Source organism: Oryzias latipes, chromosome 4 (genome assembly GCF_002234675.1).
Source record: "Oryzias latipes chromosome 4, ASM223467v1".
NCBI classification, from domain to species: Eukaryota; Metazoa; Chordata; class Actinopteri; order Beloniformes; family Adrianichthyidae; genus Oryzias; species Oryzias latipes.
In genome coordinates, this window is record NC_019862.2 from 6,212,833 (window position 1) to 6,239,372 (window position 26,540).

Genomic DNA, 26,540 nt, shown 5'->3' on the forward strand with positions numbered 1-26,540 from the left:
TTGCATCAAACTGTGGAGTGGAGGGGGGGGGCTTGCCGAGCTACTGATACACATTTACACACAAACTTGCTCCAAACACACTTTCATTTTATGCGTGTGTGTATGTGTGTCTGCACGTTGTGTTGGTCAGCAGATTTGCAGCAATGCATCTCTGGAAGAATCACTTATGGATTAAAGTGCAGGAATGTGTGTAAGTGTCTTTGCTTGTGTGTGTTTATCTTTTTCTTTTGTGTGTGTGTGAAGCTTCAGCAGCTCATTCTGCAGCAATTAGGCTGAACATAAAGGCAAGAACAAAGCCTGAATCCAGTTTGAATACTGGACAGTGTGAACACAGGACAGCTGGACTGATTTATCTTCAGGTGTGTTTAGGCTCACCTCTGAGCTGCACATCACAGCTCTTCTATTCAGTTGGATACTTGTTGCTGCAGAAAATGTCGATCCTTCAGGGTTTGCTGTTTGTGTGTCGTCCTCTACAGCTGCTTTACTGCTCACCTGAGCGATTCCCACCTGAGTCCAGGTGGAGACTTTCTGCTTAACACAAAAACACACACTAGTTCTACAAAAAAATTCCACACACACACTGACAAGCTCTAACTCCCTTTACACACACAACAACAACACACACAAGCTCCATTTACACTGACACACCCAAACTCCCTTTACACACACATAACACACCCAAACTCCCTTTACACACACACAATGACACACCCAAACTCCCTTTACACACACAATGACACACCCAAACTGCCTTTACACACACATAACACACCCAAACTCCATTTACAAACACAATGACACACCCAAACTTCCTTTACACACAACACACAAACTCCCTTTACACTGACACAAAACACCCAAATTCCCTTTACACACACACAATACGCACTAACTCCCTTTACACACACACACATGATTGAGCTCAATCTCACACATGCTGAATGACTCACACATTCACACATGCATTCTAATATGAACACACACAGTCTCATGAACACACACCACAGAAACACATGCTCTCACTCACTACAGTAAATGACCTTGATGTTGTGTAGCCATTACACAATTCATTGGCGGGCCAATCGAATCTCTGTCGATCAATATCCTATTAAAGCAGCTCACACAGTCTTTGCAGGTTGTGTGTTCCAAGCATGTGAGCATGTAGCTAACTATACTGAAACAGTGTGACATCTGTCGTGTGTCTCAGTGCATAACTTGTGTTTGGAGCAGTGTGTGTATAGTGTGTGCCCCGGTTCCTTTATAAGATTTCTTTCTTTAAAAACTTCCTGTTTTATTTTGGAGAGTTCTGTGCTCTGTGTAGTGTTTATCGTCACTTCCTGTTATGACATAAATTCCAAAAGTGTTTCTGTTAAGCATAAAGGTCTAGATGGAGGTTTTAATTGTATTAATTGTGTGACGTGTACATTAAGTAATGTAGTCTTTGTGAGAATCTTAAAGGATTCATTTTAAAAACAATAGATGGAATGTGGAAGAAGCCTGCCGGGACAAAACAGAAGCTGTTTAACCTTTCTTGTATCTAACCCTTCAATCCCTCAAGAGATTCATATCTACAGTTTGAATTGTTATTTCAGTTTATCCATTAGTTCTAAACCATTTTTAAGCAATCAAACCTTTACCGTTTTAACTCTTGCTTTTGATTTTAACATTAGTTCAATAGTTGTCTGTGATTGACTCCAAGTAGTTTGAGGGTTTTTTAGACATTATAGCTTCTAAGTTTTGGTGTTTAAACGGTCAGAATCACCACAGGCTTTTTTACAAGAAGGGCAGTTTTTCTAGTTCCATATTGTCCAGAGTACAAGTCACACCACTGGCCAAACTATGATATGAAACTACAACATATACTCAGGAAAATACTGATTAGAGCCAAGTTAAAAAGTACAGGTTCACCATAACATATTCTCTATTGAAAAGTTAAAAAACTTTTTACATTAAAATGTGTAAGAGACTGCGGTGTCTGCTCCACTTTGTTGGCCTCTTTAGGCAGCTCACAACCTATTTGTGTGTGTGTTTTTGTGTGGGGGGTGGGGGGTTACTTGGCACTGCCACAGACTTCACAAACAACAAAAAAAGCACACTTTCTGTGCCAGCGTGTCACAAAAGCTGCTACTGTAGGTAAAAGGTTGAAGCTCACTGTGAACACACACACGCACTTGCACACAATGCCGCAGAGATAAGAAAGCAGATGACCCACTTGGCACAGTGTGGTAGCGTCTGTCTTACACACAAACAAACACACAAAGAGATGCAAGGATGAAAAGATGAATAAACCTGGAGGCCTTCACGGATCACATCCATCCATCCCTCCCTCCTTCCCCTTGCCCTCTGTTGCCCTGGGCAACGCCCCCCCACACACACACACTCACACATGCACACCTGGTCATGTGCCAACAGCAGATGGGCATCGCCGCACAAATGACACAGAGATGTTTGACAATTTTAATAATGATCATCATAATAATAAAAGTTACAAAGAGCAGAGCAACAATAAAAGACAAACACGCAGCTGTGCCGTGGAGGGGCGGAGCCTCTCCTGAGCAGCCAATAAAGCATGGCGGTGAGGCCGCACAGACCTCAGGGGGTTCACAGGTACGGGCCCTGGCAGCATCGAGAACCTGCGCCCCCTGCAGGCCCCCATCCTCATCACAGCTACAGTGAAAATCACCAGACTCTTTTTGTTCTTGGAAAGTACACGCAAGCTCACACACGGACATTCATTTGACAAATGATCACAAAGACGCACACAAACATACACACTCGCACAAACATACTAACTCACAAACAAATTATCACAAACACACACAAAAACCGTCATACACAAACATGCTCAAACCAGCACACACTTGAAAAAACAGACATGTAAACAAAAAGACACTCGTATGTCACATGTTAGCACTATCAGACACACACATTAACTTAAACAGACTGTCACACAAATACACTTACACATCGACACACATTCTTAACCAAAACACAAACACAATCACTCACAGAACTTCAAACCCATCCAGAGCTCTGATTGGCTGAAAGGAATATCAGATTAAACTCATTTCCTGTCTGGCCTTTCAGTGTAAGAGTTTAGTTCTTTCTTGCTTTCAACCCAAATTCACATCGAACAGTGTGTGCGTGTGCTCAAGCATGCGGTAGTGCGTGTGCGCATACAAGTGTATCTCTGCAGGGCAGAGTGATAGATGGGGGAGCATTGTGTGCTGAGCTCAGCAGAAACCACCCACCAGGTCCTGTCAGCCCTCCTCCTCCTCCTTTCATCCCATCACACCTTCATGCTCAGTGTCAATAAAGCGATGAAGAGGAGGAACGAGGGTGCAGAGAGGCCATAGTAAGAGACGGGGGGCTGGAGGCTCAGCTATAGACGAATGTCCAGGTCTAGAACTGAATGATGCTTTTGTTCAGCAGGATTGTCTGACTAGAGCATTTGACAACAAAGAGCCGAATCTGTCTGTCTGAAGCCCCCGCAGGGATAAAGAGCTGCCCTCCTCAGAGAGATAGAGGAGGAAGGAGGTGGACAGATCGCAGAGAGAAAAGGGGAGCAGCTCACTGTTGTTTGAAGACGCTAACGATAAGCATAAACTGTAACCAAGCTTCTAAATATTCAACAAGTCAAACCAAGTCTGCTCCTGCTAAACTGCAGATGCTGCAGTCTGCTTTCAGACCAGATTCAGACCTGCTTTCAGATCTGTCTTTTCTGCTTTGAGCCCTAATCTGAACGCAGACCTGGATCAGCTTTTCTCCTTTTTCTGAAGGAGCTGTCACCTGCCTGCCACCAGATCCTCTTGACCTTTGGGAGTCATCGGGTCAGAGTGATGAGGGTCCATAAATACATACTCTGCTAAGGCCTTTTCTTTCTATTTGGGCTTCCCGTTCCTATTGAGTTGTATCTGAGTACTCCATAATGAAGTGAGGTGCTTAGATCTTTTAATAACTCCCCCTCACTCTTTCCGTTCATTAGCACCCATCGCAGCCGGGACCGGACCAAACTTCTCTCTGGCCGATCTGGACAGCTCCTCCTACTACAGCATGAGTCCAGGGGCCATGAGGAGACCGCTACCCAGCACCTCCTCCTCCAGGTACACTCCCACCCTCATTGTTTGTTTCTGAAACTCTGTTTTATTCAAGGTTTTAAAGAGGTTGCTACCCAAACATTGAAGAAGAAAAGATCCTTCACACCAACATTTTTAAGTATATTTAAGACCATGTCATCATTTTTAATCCTCATAAACTAATTTTAAAACATTTTGTTTATTAAGGGTGTTTTGCCTTTGTTTGTGTTTTATTTTTGTTTAATTTATTTGTTTTCGTATTGCATTCAATTATAACATTTTTTAATATGTTTTTTTCTGAATTTGCTATAATTTTCTTCTAGAACTACAACAGCTGTAGTCCTAAACCGAGGATATCAGGACGTGTCTACAACTAGCATCACTCGAATACGCTGGTTCACTCTAAGAGAAAGACTGTTAGAAAGACTTTTCTGCATCACAACAGACCAAAATCAACAGTTCATACTGGTTAATAGAACAACATCCAACATTTTACTTTCTAATGTTTGTGGATAAAGTTAGTAGGATGAACAGACTGGTGATATTGTGAAGCACATAAACAAAACTGATCATGTCTATGACACAGACGTGTTTTTTTTAACCTTTAATTACAGCTCATCTTTTAGTTTTCATGAGCAAATGAGGTTAGTAAGTTTGTAGTTACAAAAATTGAATTAATTGAATGAAATTGTTCAGGATTACATAATTTTGCCCCAACCATAATTGATATTATTTATGTTAATTTGTTAGGATGACTTATTTTTATTTAAGGTTAAGCCTTTTTAGCATTAAAGGGTTTTACATTTTAAGAAATGTTGCCTTAAATTCCCACTCTACTCATCTTATGATCTATTGTAAAAGACAATAATTATGACTATGCAGTTTTAACCTCTGAAGCATCTATAATCTAACAGCACATTTAGTGTAATTTATTCTCATTTTAGACACTTTTCATCTAATTGTGCATTTAACTAGTCCTTTTCAAATTGAAATTGAAATTAATTTTAATTCTGAAGCCCCTTCAGGAAAAAAAGAACAGCTCAAGGTGCTGTACACAAAAACAAACAAGAATGCAAAAACAACAATTACCACACATGCAATAAAATACTAGAATAAGCCCCTCCTATTAAAATATACAAAAACAACAGCACAAATAAAATATTTGTTTTATTTAGTGCTTTTAGGATTTAATTTAAGATGTTAGCCTTGTTTTAGCTGTTAAACATTTTTAGCATGTCTAGACATTGTCAGACTTTGTAGATTTTTTCTGTTTTATGAAGTTTTCTTCTCAGCAGTTTGGCACATTTTCCACACGTACGTTTTGTATATTTCCTTTATCCTTCCTTAGCAATAACCGAATGCCTTTTAGCTATCAAACCCCGTTTTCAGTTTGCACTTTTACAGACCTTCGGTCAGTCATCAGAGAAATAGGAAATCTTTTCAGTGTTTCAAGATTTTAGAAGTATTTTTATGAACAATCAAATCATAATTTGAACAGCAGTCGTTGACAGCTTCTGAATAGATTTTGAATTCCTTGGGTTGTTTTGAAAACCATTAAAAAGTATGAACTCCTGAACATAAACATGTCTCTGTCCTGGTTAAAAAGATATTAATAGGTCACCATTAAGGTTTCTATAGCAACCGCTGTTACACTGTTGATTAAGAGTCTGACATCTCAGAAAGATCTTTGACTTTGGAGTTAACCATGTCTGCCTTAGAGGTAAACATTTGAAACGGTTGTGATGTTTCTTGTCTGGTGTTACAATTTGCAACCGTCCAAATGTGCTGTTCGCCTGAGCGGAGAGTTTTGTTCTGGTTTTGTTCTGCTAAGACTAAAAGCTGCTGAGTTTCTGTTCGAGGACGCTCCCCTAGGAGTCGTCCAGTCACAAGAAGCCACTGCAGCACAAACATCCATTTTTCAGCAGCTCTGAGCAGAAATCTGACTCCAGGTCTTCTTCATAGGCCAACCTGTCCATCATTTTTACCTAACCTGCTTCTGCTCAGAGCAAACAAGCACTTCTTTTTCAGACACAATTAGTTTAGATGAATGTATTCTGCTTGGTTTGGATTTCTGTCGTTTCTTTATGTTCTACAGCTCCCCCTTTGGATGCTTTTATTTCCTTTGAAGCATTTAAGATGAAGCACCAATGCAGCTCAGTCACCAAACAGAAAAGCTTTCTGCTAAATAGAGGATTTAGGAACCTGGCGTGTGACATAGCAGCTCCTCTGTTATAGCTGCAATCCACCAAACACCCAAGCCCTGAAAAGGAGGAGGTGGTGGTACCCTCTGGTTTGGCAGTTTCCTGTTAAAAAGCAGTCCTCTTTTGATCTGCAGACCAAAACAAGACCTTTATAGCCTATGTGGCACACTGTAAAACTAAACATAATGTTTCAACATAAAAACATGAATTAAAGGGTTGCCTTAACGTTTTAAGTCAAGATAACAAACTTGATTTGTTGTGTTAACATAACATTTTGTTGTATTAAATTAGAATATATTTTTTAACCAAAAGACTTGTTTTATTCTGATATAGATTTGAAGGTCATCTTAATGTCTTTTAGTTTTGTTATAATGTAAATAATTGTTCTTAACTCATTTAAACACCTACATTGCGTTAAGCAAGGGGATTCAATCAAATGAAGTTGCAAATACTGTTTAAAAGAACTCACATATTTATTTGACTAGACCTAAAGAAGACTATAAAGGAACTAAAAATAGTTGAACACCAAGATTCCATCATTTTCTTAATCTGCTGCACCCCTTTTAGGTCAAGATAACAAACTTGATTTTAGGGATGCAGCTGTAATCAATTAATTTGTGAAGCATGTTTTTGGAGTGTGGGAGGAAACACAGGTGGAATAAACATACAAACTCCACACAAAGGGATTTGAACCAGAGCCTTCTCGCTGTAAGGCAAGAGCGCTAACCACTGCTCCACCGTGCAACTCCAGGAGGCGTCTTCTTCTGAGCAAAAAGCGAACATTTTCCATTTAGCGCCATCTAAAGGTTGCAAAGGGAAAGGGCCAAAAGAAGAATGTACTGTACTTACAATGTACGGAACTGAACGTAAAAGTTGAGACGTATTTGACTTGAAATTTAAATTTACACGAACAACATGACCAAGAGCTTGTTCAGTGCAATTACAGTAATACATTAAAACAGCAAAAATGTCAGAATGCAATTTACAGTGTAGTTTTTACAAATTTCATCTGTGTCCTCAAATTCAAGTCCTTTGGAGAACATGACGAACTGCTGCTTATCTCCATTTCAAAGGAATACAAAATAGTCTGCATCCAAGACACAAAGAGCTACTGAGACGTCTGTGGGCAAATTTTTTTTTTCCTCTTAACTTGTCCTGTCCAACCACTGAGCAAGCAGATCAGAGCTGAAGGCCTCTTGTGTTGGACAGATTTTACTGGTACAAAAGGGGTTTATGGATCTTCAGACAAACTTTTGTATTTGAGACCAAGCTTTATTTATAATAATAATGTTTATATGAATTCTTTGTTGGACCGGACGGAAAAGGAAAAGAGAGGGAGAGAGTGGGATGTTAAAGATGGGGGATTGGGGGAAATGGCAATAAGACAGAGTCCTAACATAAGAGTGTCATAAATAAATGGCATGACGTAGTTCTCACATACACACACCGATACACACTAAAAAATAGTCTGCACTCAACTATATACAGGTTTGAAGTATATTCATACACTAATGATGTCCCCCCCATGGGAAAAATGCTCCAAGATCATGTTAATCACACCAAATGAGCGACCTTGGTTGCCTTTCAGGCAGACTACTGTAGCAGTGCTTTACTCAGTTACTCCCCTAGGGCGATTCAGTTAATCAACTCACCTGTTCAGCGTCCTATTTAAGTCCAGGTGTGCAGTTGTTCATTCTCTTCCTTTACCGCAAGCGCTGCGTTCGTCGCCCCACCCTCCTCCCCGGCTTCCACCTGTGAGCTCCGTTAGGAGTAGTTATTACCCAAAAGTTTTATGGAAATCTTGTCTCATGGAATTGTACGGAGCCTTATGCCAAATGAAAAGAATGTGATAATAAATATGTTTTTACTTCATGAATTGTCTGACTGAAAAACATGATTTTTTTTTTTTTATTGGAGAGGATCTTTTACTGAAACAGAAGCAGATCTGATGTTTATCTAAAAACACTCAACAAAAAGGCACCAGTCCTTTCAGTTCTCCACATTTGACCCCCCTTCTGAGGCTAATGTCTCAGCTGTGCTGAGGAACTTTCTCTTCAGAACATGTGATCAAATGTGTTTATTCAAAGTGTGGCATCTGTGTGAACAGTGTCAGTGTGAGACAAGGAGAAGCTATGCTTGACTGGATCTTCTATGCCCCGCCTACATGCAGTGTCTGTTATGAACGTCCTGTAAGCAGGAGCTCCTCCTCCTCAGCATCTCTGAGGGGTTGGAGTGAGAAGGAGCTCCTGGTTGAACCACAGCAGCTGAGATCTGCTGAAGCTTTGTTTGCACTGCAGTAGCTTCTTTGTCCATTAGGATCTCACAACATTTTCTGTGCGCAGCTCTGCCAAGAGGATAAAGTGCATGGAGGAGGATGTGGACAGTCCTGGCGAGGAGTCCTACTACCCCAGCCAAGGTCGCTCCCCAGGTAGCGGCAGTCAGGCCAGCAGCTGGCACGACGTGGAGCCAGGTATGTCACCACGGCAGCCACACCTTCCAGTAACAGGCAGCCATCTAACACCCCGCCTCACTGCCCTGACACTTCCGCCCACTCTCCCAGCATCCCCCTGTGCAGACACTCGTCATCAAACACTAAAATGATGCAGCTGAAACCAGATCTGCGGCTAGTTAAGACACCAAACCAGCGCACGTGTTGTCGTGACCTCAACATGCATGTGTAGACACACATGAACATGAAAATATTGATTGTTTGCATTGATTGTTTGGAGAATATTGACAAAGAAAGAAGCTGTACTTCCTGTTTTGAGATCAATTAAAACATGGGAACCATTTTAGATATAAAAATGTTTTGATCATCAAACAAAAATATTATCTTTTCTACACAAATATTTTCTTTTTATATACTTTTATGTCAGTTGATACACAAATAATTTCATTTTGTAGTTTTTTTTTTAGATTTTACAGAAAAACATTTTAAACAGAGGAAAAACAAAATCACCCACCTTCGTTTTTGTTTAAACTAAGACATTTTCTTCACAGCCTTTTAAAGGCAATGGTATTGAACGTTTGAATTGTTTCAAATTTATTAGAAAAACGTTCCAAAAAATTCTGTCATTTTACTTCGTGTTTCATTTTCCATTTTCTACATTTTTTATTTAGCGCATTAGATAATGATAAACATAATTTTGGTAATTTGTAGTGATTTCAATCAATTTCTTTCTGTCAACATATTTTTGACTGATATGCAAACTGTACATACTGGATCACGTAAGCCCCACCCTCTCTGTTACAAGCTCCGCCCTGTTAAGATGCAGATTGCATCTTTCTGTTCTCCAGCCCTCCATTCTTTCTCTTAGCTGCTGTATTCAGTCTGCTCTCTTTCTTCTTTCCGTTTTTTCCTCCTTTCGTCCTTCTTTGGTTGGAAAGCTGGATATAAGCTGCGTGGCTCTCTAGCTAGCTCGTTCATCTCTCGACAAGGTAAAGATGACCCCACGGCATTTTAACTTCCTTTCTCTGTGTCTGTGAAGCCTCACCTCCTCCACCTTTTCCTCCTCTTCACCTCCTTATGATGGACAGATTACTGTGGATGTTTGTCGTCCGTGTTGTGACGTGTCTAGTTTGGTCTGCTGGATCCCTCCTGTTTCCCTTCCTCAACCCACCTGACCTCGCCCACCTGCCAGCATGCTGATTACATCACCGTTGGTGTTTTTGGTCAATGTCTTTGGAGAGAAGCAGCTGCCAGGCATTGCATGGTTGTGTGTGCGTGCACACCTGTAAAATCCACAAGCAGTTCTTTACCTTATCAAAGTTGTAGCAACACACAAGAAAAAGTTTGACCTTAGTCAGAAGTTGCTAGGAGGCGCTGTTTGATATGCTTGTTTATAATTACAGTGAGTTAAAACGGAGTCATTTTGGTGAAAATTGGGATTCTTGAGGTTTCTTTGAGCTTCCCAGCAGGCAGTTTATAGATAAGTACAAAGATAAAATGAGGGATGATAGCATAGCATAGCGTAAGTGGGAACAGATGGTGTGTTTATGTGCACCCATTTTTGTTCTTCAGTTCTGACAAATTGATAGTTTTAGAATATCGACTGGGTTTTTGTTCAAACCAGTTGGAGGTTTAATGTTGTATCTCTTGCTCTAGAAGTTGCAGTTCATTTTTGGGCCAGACCAGGCAACAAAATATAACCTTCTTCTTGATATGGATTACAAAAAAGACTTACTGGGGCCAGATCAGTTTCCAGGGGAGAGCATCCTAAAAAACCAGGCTAATCTTCACTGACTTCAATGTAAAATATTTTCACTTTACAACAGAAACTAGCAGACCTAAAGTTGCACCCAATGTTTGTTTTTCACCTCTGTGATTACACTAATATTTATGACAACTGCAAGGAAAGGCATTTGAATGACCTTGTTTGTTTATTTTATTTATTTATTTATTTTGAGAATACAAACTGGCTAATTTAATGTTTTGCTGACCTTTTACTGAAATTTAAAATGTCCATACCATTTTTCTAAAGGTAGTTGTTTGACATCATATCTAAAAAATTAAAAAAATGTATTTCTAATAAGCCTCAAACAAAACCAATGGATTCGAGACCAAAGGGTTCTATCGATGTTTTCAGAAACTTCCTTAGAAAGTTGCTTTGACAAGGGGAAACGGTCCAATGAAAGGACAGAAGAAGAACCTGCACCCGCTAAAAAAGGGAAATCTGCCTTTAACAGGCATCGGTGAACGTGCCTTGCGTTGCACCTTAACCCCCCCCCCCCCCCCCCACAAACACACACACACACACACACACACACCGGTCCGCGGAAAACGTGTCTTGCGTTGTACCGGTCCGCGGTGACAAAAAGGTTGGGGACCATTGGTCTAGACCACTTCTGCTAGCCGGCTTTAATAAGATACTCCTAATATTGCCCAAAAACAAAACACAAAACAAAGTTAAACCTACCTGACTCCAGACTCACACAGACTGTGGTATAGGAAAGACCAAGACACAAAAAACAAAAACCTGGAAAACAGACTGGAACCTGGAAACAAAAAAGAAACTAGGCTGAGCAAATACAAGAAAATGATTTCCATAGGAGAAATAGCATAGCATTCTGAACTGAGCAAATGAACCGAGCTGCTATATTGGAAACATGCTTTCAGTACCGATATCTTTGTAGATTTAAAGCTAGTGCTTAATTTACCAAGGACTCAAGTAAAGAGCACAACTTGCGTGAACATGCAAATACATGCATCTGCTCGTGCTGTTTGTTTAGGAGTTGAGGGTGATTAACTGATGCTGCGTACTGAGCATGTGATGCGCATTCAAGAGCGAGTTAAACGCGCATTCTTGAACACGCGTTTGGCATATGGTGTACACACTAGACTGTCGCTAACCGATACCAGTGCATGTACCTGCAGTTGTGGCGCGAAATGTTGAAGCGGTGCAAATCTTGCTCCAGGCATCTTCTTTCACAGCTCTATCACGATATATGAAAAACTTGGTGTCATATAATTCTGGCCAGGCACAAACTGCAGTTGTTAATTTTTCCTCCATGATCCATTTGGCACATCCATGAACTAACACCATCACCAAAAGTCACTGCCAAACCAGAGTCCCTCATTGGTCATGATTCAACAGGTTTACCTTTCAACGCACGGTTTGTACAAAGAGCCCCAAACAGTCTAAAAATCCTGCGTAGTGACACATGAATGCGCACATTTTGAACGCGGAAGCCCGAATTGCACGTGTACACGTGTCTACCAGTACCTAAACTTTTTTATTAAAGTGCTTGTTTGAATACACATTGCAAAGGCTGGTGTGAATGTAGCTTTAGAATAATTGCACAGTTAATATCAAGCATTAAGTATTAGGATTTAATGAGGATGGTTGTGCGCTGTGGTTTGCACGTGTTAAACCGGTGCAATAGAGAGTAGAGGATGAAGGTGAGAACCGGGCTGCTACAGGAACAAACCTGGATAAATCAGAATTGTCATTAACATACAGAAACAAAAAAAACAGCCTACAATCTTTAAAGATTGTCTGACGTCTACTACACACACAGTTTAAGCTGTTTTCTTTATTACAAGCACTAAGAACGGACACTCTGCAGCTCATCAGTCTGTGCCTGTGTTGATAATGGACAATTATTGCACTTGCAAGAGGAATCAAAGAATGGGGCACTGACAGGGGGCTCCAGGTGGGGAAGTGGAGGGAATGTAGAAAAGATGAAGAAGAATGGACTGTGGAAAAAATAAATGGCCACTGTAAAAATGTGAGGTTTGAAAAAACGGAAAGTGCAAAAACATAACAATTGATGTCATCTTACACTACTGTCACTGGTTCCATATCAGCCCAGAAGCTTAAACATTGCAACAAACAATGGAGATGTGGTCTCTTTGTTGCCTTTTGTGGTATTGTTCCCTCCTTTAAATGACTTCCTTTATTTTTGTATAAAGTTGTGCCAGTTTGTACCTGCCTGTTAGTCATAAGCAAGTTAGATGCAAAACACTTAGTACAGTTCTGATTTATCTTATAAATACATTGATTCAGTTGTATCTGTTACTTCCAGTATTATTTTACCTGTTTATCATTTCCTGATTTTGAATTTTTGGCATGCTGTAACGTTTGCACACATTTTTATGCCCGCAGACCTTAAGGCTTTAGGCTTAGACATTTCAACCCCTGATCAACTAATTGGTAGTTTGCTACCTAAGAGACTAAGCTACAGCCACCTTTTCAGTTCAGTCAAACATCTGAAGATTTTAGGAAACAAGTTTTACATCTGTGCTTCTTCTCTTTAGTTAAAGCCTCATTTTGCAAATGTGTTACACCTGATGGATGGATGGATGGATGGATGGATGGATGGATGGATGGATGGATGGATGCATGGATGGATGGATGGATGGATGGATGGAGGTAGGGCAGATGGATTGACATTGATGGAAGACATAATGCTTGGAAGATGAAAGGATAGATATAGAAAGAATTAATGAATAGATTGATGTATAGGAGATACATTTATGGAGGAATGATGAGTAAATGGATGCATGGATGGAAAATTGATGATGGATTCCTAAATGGATGGATGGAAGGATGGGTGGTTTAGCTGAGTTATATCTCATCCACTTTACTTTGATTCCGATACAAAAAAGGTTTTGTTATTCAACGCAGACTCCATTAAAACCCAAACTGTCTTTAACCGCAAACCACAACCCCCAAAACTTTGCTATTGCACCTGAACTCAACATAGAAGATGAATGTCCTATAAAAGATCCAACCTTAGCAATTGCCCACCTATGGATGTAATGCTCTCATTCACCACCTGAAAGTACTAGCTGCATTTAATCTGCTTTTATTCTGACAGAAACATTACAGAAAATGTGTTAATACTTCTATTAGGGTTGTGCCGATGGACGATATCATCGTCCATCGTGATGGGTGACTGACATCCCGATGGAGAGACACCATCGTGATGCCACGCCCCCGTCACGTTGCGAGTCAACACCTTAAGCCGCGGTTACATGTACAAAATATCTTGATGGGATCAATGGTCGGATTAGAATCCAACCGTGTACATGGGCCCAGAAAAATGTTTTCAGAATATAAAAACGTTCACTAAGGTCACACTTTCGGTCGGAATAAATCATTCGCACATGCGCAGTAGGGTTTGAAAACCGGAAGGGGATATAAATTCCGCCGAGCGGCTTTTTTTTTCAAACTTTATTGAATGTAACAATTCATTACAAAATGATGTTAAACAGCGCCGAGCGGCTATATACATTGACATGTCAGCTCGGTTATATACGAGACGATCTTCTAAACGTGCTTTTAATAATGTTACGATTATTATGAAGCTACGACGGAGTATTAGGGCCACCAAAAAAAAAAAGTAAAATTACGACACGTACGTAAATTAAATTAAAATTACGTAAATTTACGAGATAAAATCTCGTAAATTTATGAGAAAAAAGTCATAGATTAACAAGGAGAAAACACCGAAGTTGTCCGTTTATCGGAGCATCGCTTGAAGATGAAAGATGTGGAGCCTTTTGTGAAGCTTTATTTCCAGGTTTATTATCGGTTTTAAACAAAGAGATTCTGAACCTTTGGCGACTCAAAATCAGATTATTGTCAGTGGAGCCGGTTTTCCGGGGTTCAGTGTCAGTAAAGCGGAATTTCATATGTAAAATAAGGAGCTCAGAGACACGTTTGGGTGCAGAGGATCGTTGCAGCTTTTATTCTCCTTTTCATTCACAAACCCTGAAGTTCATCTGTCACCTTACGTCATGAACCTGTCATCAGATCCGAACACCAATGCGGAAGTAAACGTACCGTTATATCATCAGACAACAAAGATGAATGAAAATAGTCTATTATATTAGCATTAGAACGTTGAAAATGCCCAAAAAAAGTGATCCTCCTCCTCAGACGGAGGCGTCACACAATTGTAGAGATCTTGTTTTTGGTGGAGGAAGAAAGGATTCAAGTGGAAAGCTGCAGGGACACCGATGGCTTCATCGGGCTGCAGGGATCCTGCAAACCAACCATCAATAAATAAAACTTTAATAAATTGTAAATCAAACAAATGAGCTTCCAGATATTTGGAACGTTCAAGCTCATTCAGCTCACCTGTTCAACAAAGTTTAGTCAGTCTGCTCTGTTGCTGCGCGGTGTTCACCTGCTGCTCTGTATGCACACTTCCACTTAATATCGTAAATTTACGAGTTTTTTTCTCATAAATTTACGACTTAAAATCTTGTAAAATTACGAGTTTTTTCTCATAAATTTAGGAGACCAAAACTAGTAATTTTACTTTTTTGGTGGCTTTTTTTTTTTTTTTTTGGTGGCCCTAATACTCCGTCGTATGAAGCACCTGTTCGCTCAGCATTTGAATTTTAATACGTGTGGTCAGTGCTTTTTCTGAACGAAGCCAGGATTAGCAGTATGCTAACACGGGCTAACAACATTAGCTTTGGGTGGCGCTGCATGCTGGCTGCACGTAAACATGTGGGAATAACATCAGCCTTTATTTAGTCGGGACACGACTCGAAACACAAATCCACGTGATTGTTTATCCACGTGATTGTTTGAACGGTTTCTAAGGACTGAGCGACATTTCTGCTTTGAAGCTTACACCGCCCCAAAGCTGCTGTGTGTGTGCTGACGGTGCAAGCTCTGGTCAGACACACACTTTTAGACCCGGTTCTGAGTTTGGTAGCTCGTACCCCTAGAGCTGCGGGACGGATCGCAGTCTTAAATCTCCCACACATACCGCTCATGTAACAAAGCACCTCCCCCTCAAACACAAAGCTGTAAGTCCACGGTCCGCCGGTCCACCTGACTGATTAAGTGCGGGAGCGAACTACTTCTTTTCTATTTTGTTTGTTAATTTTTTGTTAAAGTCACTTCCCTCAGTTTATACTGGATCATCGCGGATGAGTCATTAGTTGGGAAATAAAGTAAAATAACGAATAGCAGTTATATAAGAACGAAAAATGTAAAAAATAGCCCCCCCCCCGACGATGTCATCGTCCATCCCGATGGTTGACAGCAAACATCGTCAACGGCCAATTTAGGGGACATCGCCCAACCCTAACTTCTATCAATACTCATTTTTGTTTTTTTTCTCAAAAGCTCTTGCCTTTTGCCAGGCCATAGTTGAAAATAAGAATTTCTTCTCTTAATCTATCTTGCCTGGATAAATACAAATTTAAATAAATAAATACTTTAAAGGGGTTGTTTCAAAAACTATACATGTAAAAGGCACTCTTTTTTCAACTTCTTGTCATCAAACATACTTAACGCTAAATGCTTAAGACTCACAGATATATGGTCTATCTAAAAGTTTAGTGAAGGGTAAAAAAGGCACCTGCACTCACTGCTTTGAAGCCTGCCCCCCGCTTTAAGCCCAGCCCAAACCAAACCCTCCTCCCCCTTCACCCCTACCATGTTTACATGTGTAGAGCCTGAACTCCGCTCCTCACCCTCATCACGTGGTTTTTGGCAGGGATGCCGTCTCCCCCCAGTACTCTAAAGACTTCTGGGAGATCTGGTTTCTGCGGCCCCGCCCCGTCACCAAGCGGCACCTCATCCTCTTCCTCCTCCTGCTCTTCCTCCCCTCGAATGGCTTTCACACACCAGCGGCCTGTCATTGCTGGGCCTCGAGGTATCGTCGCCTCCTCACCCAGTACCTTTCTTTATGTGTCCACGCCCCACAGTAGACAAACACTCAGATTTATTTCCAGGTAAATAAAAACACATTTCCAGCCTAGGCTTGGTGTGTGTGTACACACCATCTGTGTCTGTGCATTCAAACTGTTGAACATTAGTCAGCTGACAAATAAGTGACTAAAGTAAACTTTGATAGACAGATGAGCTAATGTATGAATGCAATGATGGATGGATTGATTGATTGATTAATATATGGATGGATTTGTGGATGGATAAATAGATGGATGGATGCATAGATGCATTAAAAGATTCATGAATGGATGGATGCATTGATTGATGGGTGGATGGATGGATGGATGGATGGATGGATGGATGGATGGATGGGTGGGTGGGTGGGTGGGTGGGTGGACAAAATACTTAACAATTATTTCATCTGACTTAACCTAAATTCCAATAAAAATGGTCATTAATAAACACACTCACATGACGAAACCCCTTTGTTGCCATCATTCATAATCGGCATTCACCGTAAGACAAAAAACTGGACTCCCCCCCTCGTGTTCCAAACAGGAAGTACCCGCTGGTCCCAAGACGCCAAAATTCCATAGACTTCTATAGAGAGATAGATAGCAATTCTTGCTTATCCAATTTTTTTTTTTTTTCATATTTCTACTGAACCCCAAGTTATTCAAGTTATAAACTGAGCAGTCAAATGCCTTAATAAAAGTAGGTGGCCTCGTGTGGAATATTCTAAGTGTTTGATTGACAGATTCTCCAAGCCCACTTTCACATGCTCACTCCTGATTGGAGAGACTGTTTGCCACGTCTGGGTCCAACATAGCGATGGACATGTCACAGAAAAATAGCGACTGAATTGACTTGAAATGGTTGGAACCAAGGCATTTTCTATGGGTGACATCACACGCGATTTGTCCAGTTATATATCATACAGTTGATGATTGCCACCAACCACCTGCTGTCCTTTTACATAAGCTCTTCCAGGTGTTTGAACTTTGTGTTCTTGTCATACTTGAAACTTCACAGGAGTAAACCTTTTCTGCCCGTGTTGATTGAATCTTTTCTTATCTTATAAATCTCCACATTGACAGGAACTTGGACTTTAAGAATCGAAGTTGTATCTCTGAAAAATATCGATAAAATCAGTGACCATGTAATCACAATCCCCAAGATCAAATCACAGAGCTGATCTGGTCATGCTACTATTTGGTTGGTCCAGACCATGTCAGGAAACTTCAGGCCCTTTCAAAGAAACATGACATGAGCAGAACACAAGACGACACTCACACACACATACACACAAACACTCAGTGAGATCATTTTTATTTATGTGCACACATTGTGTTTCGGTTGTGTGTTTGTGTGGTTACAAGAGAAAGAGAGGGCAGACAGAGCCATCCATTCAGTGATTACAGTAAACACACACACGCGCGTGTGTGTGTGTGCGCGCGCGTGCGTGGTCGGTGTGTATTGTCAGAGTGATAAATCACAGCAGACTCTAAGTGAATTAGTGCAGCAGCTTTAACTCTCCATCCATTCATCCCTTCATTCTCCTTCCTTCAGCCACAAAATCAGCTGCTGCTTCTCCTCTTCCTCACTCTTCCGCTCTCTCACAGCTCCATTTATCACAACCCTTAATGAGTCCTCGTCTACTAACGAGCAATCAGACAAATGTTTGACCAATCAGGATCTTAATTAGGCTAAAATAAAGAGGTGGGGCCTTGAGAAAGGAAAGAAGATGTACAAAAAGAGTTTAGAGGAAGAATGAGGAAGAGGAAACAAGAGGAAAAAGAAGAGGAAAATCAAAGGTTTTGATTAGAACAGGTAAAAAAAACAGACGAGGGCTGGACACTGCACCTGATTTGGTTGACAGCTGTGAGGGAGGAGCTTCATGTCTGCAGTCATTGTTTCATCTGCTTGCTGCATTTGTCCTTTTTCATAAATTTGCAAATACCTACAGACCTCTTTTGATAAGTCTAAAATTTTGTCTTCCCCTCCCCACCACAGCGAGCCCTCACGCGCCCCCCTCCAGCCTCCACTTTTCTTCCTCCCCCATTCTGCAACAGCCGGGCTCCTATTTCTCCCACCCAGCCATCAGGTATCACCCACAGGAGACGCTCAAGGAGTTCGTCCAGCTGGTCTGCCCTGACTCCGCCCAGCAGGCCGGACAGGTGGGCTTCCTCAATGTAAGCACATGCACGAAACACATGCACACACTTATCTGAGCTTTCTTGATGGTGGGATTGCTGTGCAGAATCAGAGAGTATTGCAATGTTTGTGTGTGGATGTGTGCGTGTGGCCTTCTGTCTGCAGCCTGATAGTTGATATATCTGCGTCTAGACACCAAATCAATACAAGCTCCCCTTCCACACACCCCATGACACACACGTACACCCATGTACGTACACGTACGCACACACACACAAATATGTATGGATTTAGATTATTTTCTGTTGTAAAATGACACATCTAAATGCTCACACAAAATCATCAGTAAAATAAAACTAAGTACAGAATCATGTTGTCATTTGCAATACTAGTTTGTCCTTGTTTAAAGGGGGTCATAAAAAGGTTTTGCACATATTGATCCTCAGACACAAACTCAACTTACAAACTTGGACTTGATCTGCTCAACCAATCAGCACCTTTCTCTAGTCAACAACCAGTCAGCGTTTTTAGTACACAATCCCATACCAAAATGTGACACTGATTAAAAACTGCCAGTCTTTCATGTTATTATGAGAAATACTTTGTCATGACTGCAGGGAATTGAACCGTAAATAGGGCTTCAAGATCCTTTTTGGAGGAACTTTTGACCTGGGTGATTTACGTATTTAAGTATCACAGTTAGTGCAGAAATGACCCAAATATGTTTGACCCCAGAAATGTTGGCAAAAGAATTAAATGTCTTAATTTTATTTTGAATTATCCTAGAATGTATGTAAAACTCCTCATTACACTCTATCCACTTTTCTTAGAAGGACATTTTCTCACTTTTCTCCAGTGTTTAAACACTCAAAGTTCTGCATTACGGAATGACAACAAACATCTAATTGCGATAAAGGTTTATGTAATTCTGGATATCTGAATGCCTTCTCTACAGGAGGCACAGCTAGGAGGAGATTGATTGACAAGGTCAACAACCAATCAGAATTCAAAACACAGAGCGCTGTTAGAAAATAAAATGCACGATAAAATTAAACTGAGACAGCGACGGCGCAAACTGTGAACCGCGATATAGTGAGGGAACACTGTATATACACACATAGTTACACCCATCATCCATCCACACACATAATAACACACACATTGTGTCTGATTAGTACAGTATAGTTGTGGAATCTTGTTGATTTGATGTTTTTTGTTGGCTCCGCCCCTTCTTCAGCCTAATGGTAGCTCACAGGGGAAAGTCCATAACCCCTTCCTGCCGACGCCCATGCTGCCTCCTCCTCCGCCACCCCCGATGGCTCGTCCTGTCCCGCTGCCTGTTGATGCCAAGCCACCTTCCACTTCTTCCACTGAGGGTGGAGGCAACTCCCCCACCTCCCCCAGTGAGTTCCCAAACACTCATAAAGAGTGGACTCAGAATCTTCTCAGCCTGAATCAATTCCAACCCTTCCATCCACTTGTTATTTATTTTTTCTGTGTTTGCAGCTTACTCCACCCCTACCACGTCTCCAGCTCAGCGGTTCGTCAGCGTCGGGCCTCGGGACCCCGGCTTTAACATCCCTCAACAACCACAGGTAAGCGAAGCACCTGATCTCCAGCTGCTCCTTGGGTCCCACATCCATGCTTGTATTTCCAAGTGTGATCAAAAGGATGCACAGGAGGTTTTGCTTGTTGCTTTGTCGGTCAACAGTCTTAGGTTACTTCAGTGTGAAGGCAGATGGATTATTGGAGGAGCAAAGGGTGGAAATCTTTCAATCGCCAAAAAATACAGCCCACATCAGGAATCTGAAGCAGCAGAAATGATTTAAAAAGTTAAAAATGTTTCCTGGGCAGCTGTTGAAACTGGAGGATGTTTCATGGCTGTTTGGTCCACTGTTTTAACTGGTGTTAAATATCAATTGTATGAACTATGATCATTGACAGTATGTTTTGCTATGATGAACAATGAAATTTCTGTAACTACTGCACCAAATTCTTTGATAAAGAACTGACACTGAAGTGAAAGTGCTTCAAATATCACTAAGAAGAAGAGGAAACCTTAAAAAATTGAGTAGCTTTAAAAAAATCATTTTAGGTCAAAAGTGAACAGAGGAAGCTAGCAAATGCTACTTTCAAGTAGACTGTAAGGCTAATTAAAAATAGCAAGCTATGATCCAATTCAGTGGCCCATTAACTGCAAAATATAAAATACTGCTGTTTTTGGAAGGAAATCGAGACAATGCATATTCAAAAGTTGTCCTTTTCTGCTACTTTTGACAAAGTTTCTGGTTCTGGCAACGTTTGTCAATGTTGGGGTGGTGTCTAATAAGTAATAATTATAATACTGGTAAAGCGTCCTACTGTGAGGGGATTGTTGTAAAAGCAAAAGACAAAAAGCAGCACTATTGCTCAGATAGGAGAAAGCTGGAGATTGGGAAGCAATGACAGACATCGCCTTAAGTTTTCTAGCTATGACGTTTCTGTGTTTCACTGGTCCTCTCCTGCATGGAGGACCACCTTACTTTCAATTGTGATTTATTTCTACTGATAAAACAAACAAAAGCTCACCCAATATGACAAACTGCAGACCTACATGTTCTGGCTAATGTCTGCAGTATTACTTTTTTTTTTTTTTATTGCATGTGGGCTGCATGGGGGGTGTAGTGGTTTGCACTTTTGCCTCACAGCAAGACGGCCCTGGTTTAAATTCCAGCTGGAGGAGTTTTGAACGTTCTCCTCGTGCATGCAGGGGTTTTCTTCTGGCACTCAGAATTTCTCCCACAATCCAAAACATTCATTGGTGACTCTAAATTGTCACCTAGGTGTGAATGTTGGTCTGAGTGGTTGTGTGGCTCCATGATGGACTGGAAACCTGTACAGGTTGTACTTCACCTTTACCCAACTGTTGCTAGGATAGGCTCCTGCAACCCTGTGACCCCAAAAGGAATTAAGCAGGGTTAGAAACTGGATGTTTTTTTTTTTGCGTGTACAGTAGATATGAAAACATCTGTGAGACTATACTTAGCTTGCCTTTGAATCAATTACAACATGTCTAAAATGCAAAGGCTCCAGGTTGCTTTAAATGATGCCTTCAGGTTACTGCTGAAAAATCCCAGATGGATTAAGGTCATGTTTGTTACTCATGATGTGCTTTCCACACACATTTGAAGAATTAGATTTATGGTTTGACTTGTTATTCTTCTCTTCCAACATAGTTTTAATCCATGTGAGCGTGCTGTTGGTTCATTTTCATGCTCTCTGAAGTTTTGGAGAGAATCCCTTCATGCATCTTAAAATGTTCTGAATTCTTCTGATTTTTATCTCGTCTTCCTTTTCCGATCTTGTTTGATTGTTAAAGACCTATTGATGCTGAAATAAAGCAAATAAGGTTTATATAAAAATGTCTTTTTGCTGTGCTGCAGAGACATGGTTCTGGAATGCTGTCTTTGTCGGGGGAGGGAGACCCTTATTAAAACAGTGATCGTCATCATCCAGGGAAAGTTACTGAAGAATCTAAATCATTATGTTTAAACCACAAATTTACTTTCATCCATATTTTCTGCAGCAGCATGTGAGGATAAATATGACTAAGCAAGAATAACTGGATCAGCGAGCAGCAGTTCATTTCAGAGCCATAATATTTACTGCACAGCAGCTGGTCAGTGAATGCAACACCCACCTTTAACACCGGTGTGTGCGCAGGTCAGGGTTTGTTTGCCAGCTGATTTATGAAGAGTGTAACGATTCTGCAGCCTTGACTTAACTCATCTCTCACACACACATACACAAACACACAAAGAGTGTAGATGACAATGAGGTGGGAGTCGTCTCTTGATAATTCAGACATGCTTGATCGCTCTGGTGTGTTTGTGTGTGTGTGGTGGCCTGCAGTGACAGCCTGTCAATTTATTGACCCTGTCACTGGCCCCACACAAACACAAAGGTGTGGCCCAGGTATATGTGTATGTGTGTGTGTGTGCTGCCTAAAGCGAGCTGCCTCCTCCTGCAGCTCGTCTCTGTGGGGCGCGTCTGGATTAATGAGGAGTTCAGAGTCTCCTCAGATCCACGTCTGCAGACACCAGTTCTTCTTTCAAGAGTCAGCAGATCCTGGAGGACTCTCTGAGCACACTGAAGCAGAGCCTCACCCCAGAGGAGAGGACATTTTTGGAAAGGAGACTTGTTTTGTGATGTGGTTTTTAGGCTCAGAAAGGAACGTTTTGAAAAAAACGTTCATGTCCAGAAAATGTCTTATAAACTCTGCATGTTCCCAAATCTATTTGTCTAATTTCTCCTTAAAAGGAACCTATTACAATGAATTTAACTGAATGATAAACAGTATGAGATCATCTCCCTAATAAAGCAGTTTTCACTCATTCCACCAGCAGATTTATGTATTGAATTCAGACAAAAATGTTCTATATTTATTTCTAAAAAGAACCATTCTTTGCTAAATTGTTCATTTGACTAGAATAGAGAATAACGTATACAGTAAAGGGTAGTGTAATGGTGTAATGGAGAAGGTCCTCGTTTGAATACCAGCTGGGACCTTTCTGTGTGGAGTTTGCATGTTCCCCTCGTGCATGTGTGGGTTTTCTCCACACACTTCATAGGTTATTAGATCGTTCTAAGTTGTTTCTAGGTGAGTGTGTGTGGTTTTCAAATACCTGTAACAGGTGAACTCTACATTTGCCCAACAGTAGCTGGGATAGGCTTCAGTGACCCCATGACCCCAAATAGGGGTTCAGCAGGCGCAGAGGACAAATGGATGGTACCCAGTAATTTTTTTGGGGTTTCTTACATGAAACTGTGAAGAAGAGTGAACCTCATCCTAGCATGTTTCTATGACGCTCAGATGTAAACAGCAGGAAAGTTTATCCTCTAGACTCTGGTTTCTGTTTGGGTCGAACAGCAGCTTTGAACTTCAGGTCAGGAAAATGATAGACAGGCAGGGACAGAAGTCAGCCTCATCGCCATGGTGACCAACGGGACAGTCTGTGCATTCCTGTGGTTTTTATCATGAAGGGTGGGGGGCAGATGGTGTCCCTTTTGTCAGGGAGTGGGCATGGTGCCCATAGGGGCAGCCTGATGGTTGCCGTGGGCAACTGTGGCAATTTTCAATAGAGACAAAGCTGAGGGAGCTTGCGTCAAATCACACAAAATGCACACACAAACACACACTCTGGCTGGGTTTAAGATAATGAAAAATAGAACTGATCTTTATTTAGACAAACAAAATTTTATTCAATCCATTAATCAGTTTTCAAATATTTCTTATATTTGTTCAATGCATAACAGTTTTTATTCCGCCTTTAAAGTAAAAATTAACAATTTTATTAATAAAAGTTCTGCTTCTTTTCTTTTTCATTCTCTAGTTTTGTCAAAAGGGTTTTATTTATACATTAAGACAGATTTTTAATGTAAATTTTAAAAATAAATGTAACTTGTAACAAATAGCAGTGATATGCTCTAACATCACTGCAGAAACACAGCTCTTTTAGTGTGTTCTATGTGTTCAGTGTCACAGCAACCCAACTGTCCCAACATCAGGACCCCCCTAAGTGCACAAACAGCTTCAGCATGTCTGTGTGCAGCTGCATCAGACAGAGGACAATGTCTGCAAACATGACTGGAAAAACCTGCAGCACAAACACCACTTTCTATATTTTAGTTTATAATGACAATTTACTAAAAAATGCCAAATCTGGGTCTCACTGGGCCTTGAAAATACAGGATTGTGTCAGGAAGTCCATCCGGCGTAAAAACTCTCTGCCAAACCACCTGTGGGGATCAGTGGAAGCTGATTTGCTGTGGTGACCCCTAACGGACTAACCCGAAAGATCAACAACAACAACAATGGTATTTTAGCTAATTGTTAAATTCAGAAAATTTGTATTTCTTAATATTGAGCGGAACATCTAAAAGTGAGATAAATGATGTAATATTTCCTTTACTTTACACGATCAAGTCTTCCTCGCTGTGGGCAGTCGTGGTGCTGTGGTAGGTTTGTCCACCTCTGATCGGAAGATTGCAGTTTCGATCCCCGCCTTGCCCCCCCATGTCCTTGCAAGACACTGGTGGAAATCAAACATGTTGTGCTTTTGCTAACTCATTATTGTTCACAATCATTCCCAGCATGCGTGTAGTTTCAATTAAGAAATACTTAATCAAACATTAATTTAACCTGAAAAGGCGACAGATTTCTCCTTCATGAAGTCATGAACTTTAAACAATTCTTCTCTAGTAGAGAAAAGTTCCAGTGTTTGTTTGCCCCGCCCCCATTTTTAGGGTACCAACCATGCACTATGCAAGGAAAGGGCAGTGCAGGGCAGTTTGAGGATCTGGTTCACCAAACTGACCAAAACGAAAGGATAAAAGCATCAAATATGCACTAAAGGCAACCATTTCTGTCTCCCATCCCTATTTTATCCTGAGTCAGCATTACACACTCATGCACACTCACACACACACAAATAAATGCACAATCCAATTCAGCCTAAGTGAGTTACAACGCAAGCTCTGCACTACATTTTTGTGTTTGTGACCTTGAAAACTGTACAAACGAGATACAAAGGCAGATGATGACTACACACACACTCACACACCTGTGCACAATCCAACACACTGAGTTGAAGGGAAACCACCCTCAGTGCTTCCTCTGCTCCTGGGATGTAACCAAACCTCGCGCGCACACACAGATATTGATCAGCTCTTTTGCATTGCTTTTTCAAAGTTTTTAACTTAAACCGAGGCTTAGGTTTCAGGAAACTGAAGTTCAGAAAGAAAAGAAAAGAACTCTAACTTCACTCAGCTGCACATTTCTGTTGCTTCTGCTCTGGTTAGTGTTCCGCTAAACATAAAACGTGAACTGACTGCAGACCAAACTGACTAAACTGGACAGTAACATGTATGGCAAGACAGTGGTGCCAAAAATCAAAAGGATTACTCAGTGAATTCTTCTGTATTTAGGTATTAACCAAAACAGATAAATCATAAATCAACATAGAAAAATGTTCTAAACATTGAAAAATCTTTTATTACAAACCAATCTGAAATCCTGGATACCAAAAAATTACAAACCTCTGCAAATTCAAATGTCACAGTTTATTTTGCACAAGAAATGTTTAAAATAACTTTGACATACATACATACATACATATATATATATATATATATATATATATATATATATATATATATACGCACACAGGTAGATCTTCAAGACATTGTCGACTCAAAAGTAGCTCACGTGCCAAGAAAGTGTGAGCACACCTGATCTAGACAGTAAAGCAACAAATTAAAAAACCACAACCAGAAGTAAGTTTCTTGTATACAAGGGACCTTGAGGGTGCCGCCCATTTCATGGCGTCATCCTAGAGTCGGCGGCGTGTCTGCGTTTCGTCCAAGAAAACAAACATCTAAACTTTTCCAAAGATGGATGTGCAGATTATGCATAGAAAAGGAAAGTGTTTAGCCGATCACCGCTAACTCCACGGAGAAAGTGGGTGTGTGTGTGTTATCCTGGAGGTGGTGATGACAGCACAGACTCTTCCTGGAAGGGGCTGTTCCTCACTTTGTGACATCACAATGTGATGACCCACTTGTTTCACTTGTTTTAGTGGATTGGGAGGGGCTGGTGCTCAGAGTGCAGGGCTTTAGAGGAATGCTCAGAAATGTGTGAACAGATCAAAATACCGCTTTTGGTTTTGTTTTTTCATAACAAATGAACATTATAATACACTTAAAAGATTAAAAAAATGTATTTTGCATAAATACATGGAGGACTATTATCTGAAATGAAGACAGCAATGGACCATGAAACTGGTGTGACTGACAAAGGGCAACCAAGAACATGACTAAAACGTAACTAAACTAAACCACTTAACCCTTACGAAGTCGAGGGTTTCTTTAACGGAAAAAAAAACGAAAACGCCTATGCACATTTTATTGTTCCAACACATTATTTGACCCAA

At 40.8% G+C, this 26,540-nt stretch overlaps 1 protein-coding gene across 9 annotated transcripts in view; it reads left to right on the plus strand.

Moving 5' to 3' along the window:
* The window catches only part of nfia (nuclear factor I A), a 123,790-nt gene that overhangs the window by 88,567 nt on the left and 8,683 nt on the right, over positions 1–26,540 (plus strand). For 4 of the 9 annotated variants that reach the window (XM_023954066.1, XM_023954067.1, XM_023954063.1 and 1 more), the window contains exons 5-11: positions 3,986–4,103; positions 8,620–8,747; positions 9,665–9,715; positions 16,241–16,399; positions 18,430–18,608; positions 19,808–19,973; positions 20,077–20,165. In XM_023954066.1, coding sequence (XP_023809834.1) covers positions 3,986–4,103; positions 8,620–8,747; positions 9,665–9,715; positions 16,241–16,399; positions 18,430–18,608; positions 19,808–19,973; positions 20,077–20,165 — 890 coding nt within the window. The remainder of the gene's footprint in view (positions 1–3,985; positions 4,104–8,619; positions 8,748–9,664; positions 9,716–16,240; positions 16,400–18,429; positions 18,609–19,807; positions 19,974–20,076; positions 20,166–26,540) is intronic. The other 5 variants (XM_023954071.1, XM_023954069.1, XM_023954064.1 and 2 more) reach the window with 4 other exon arrangements.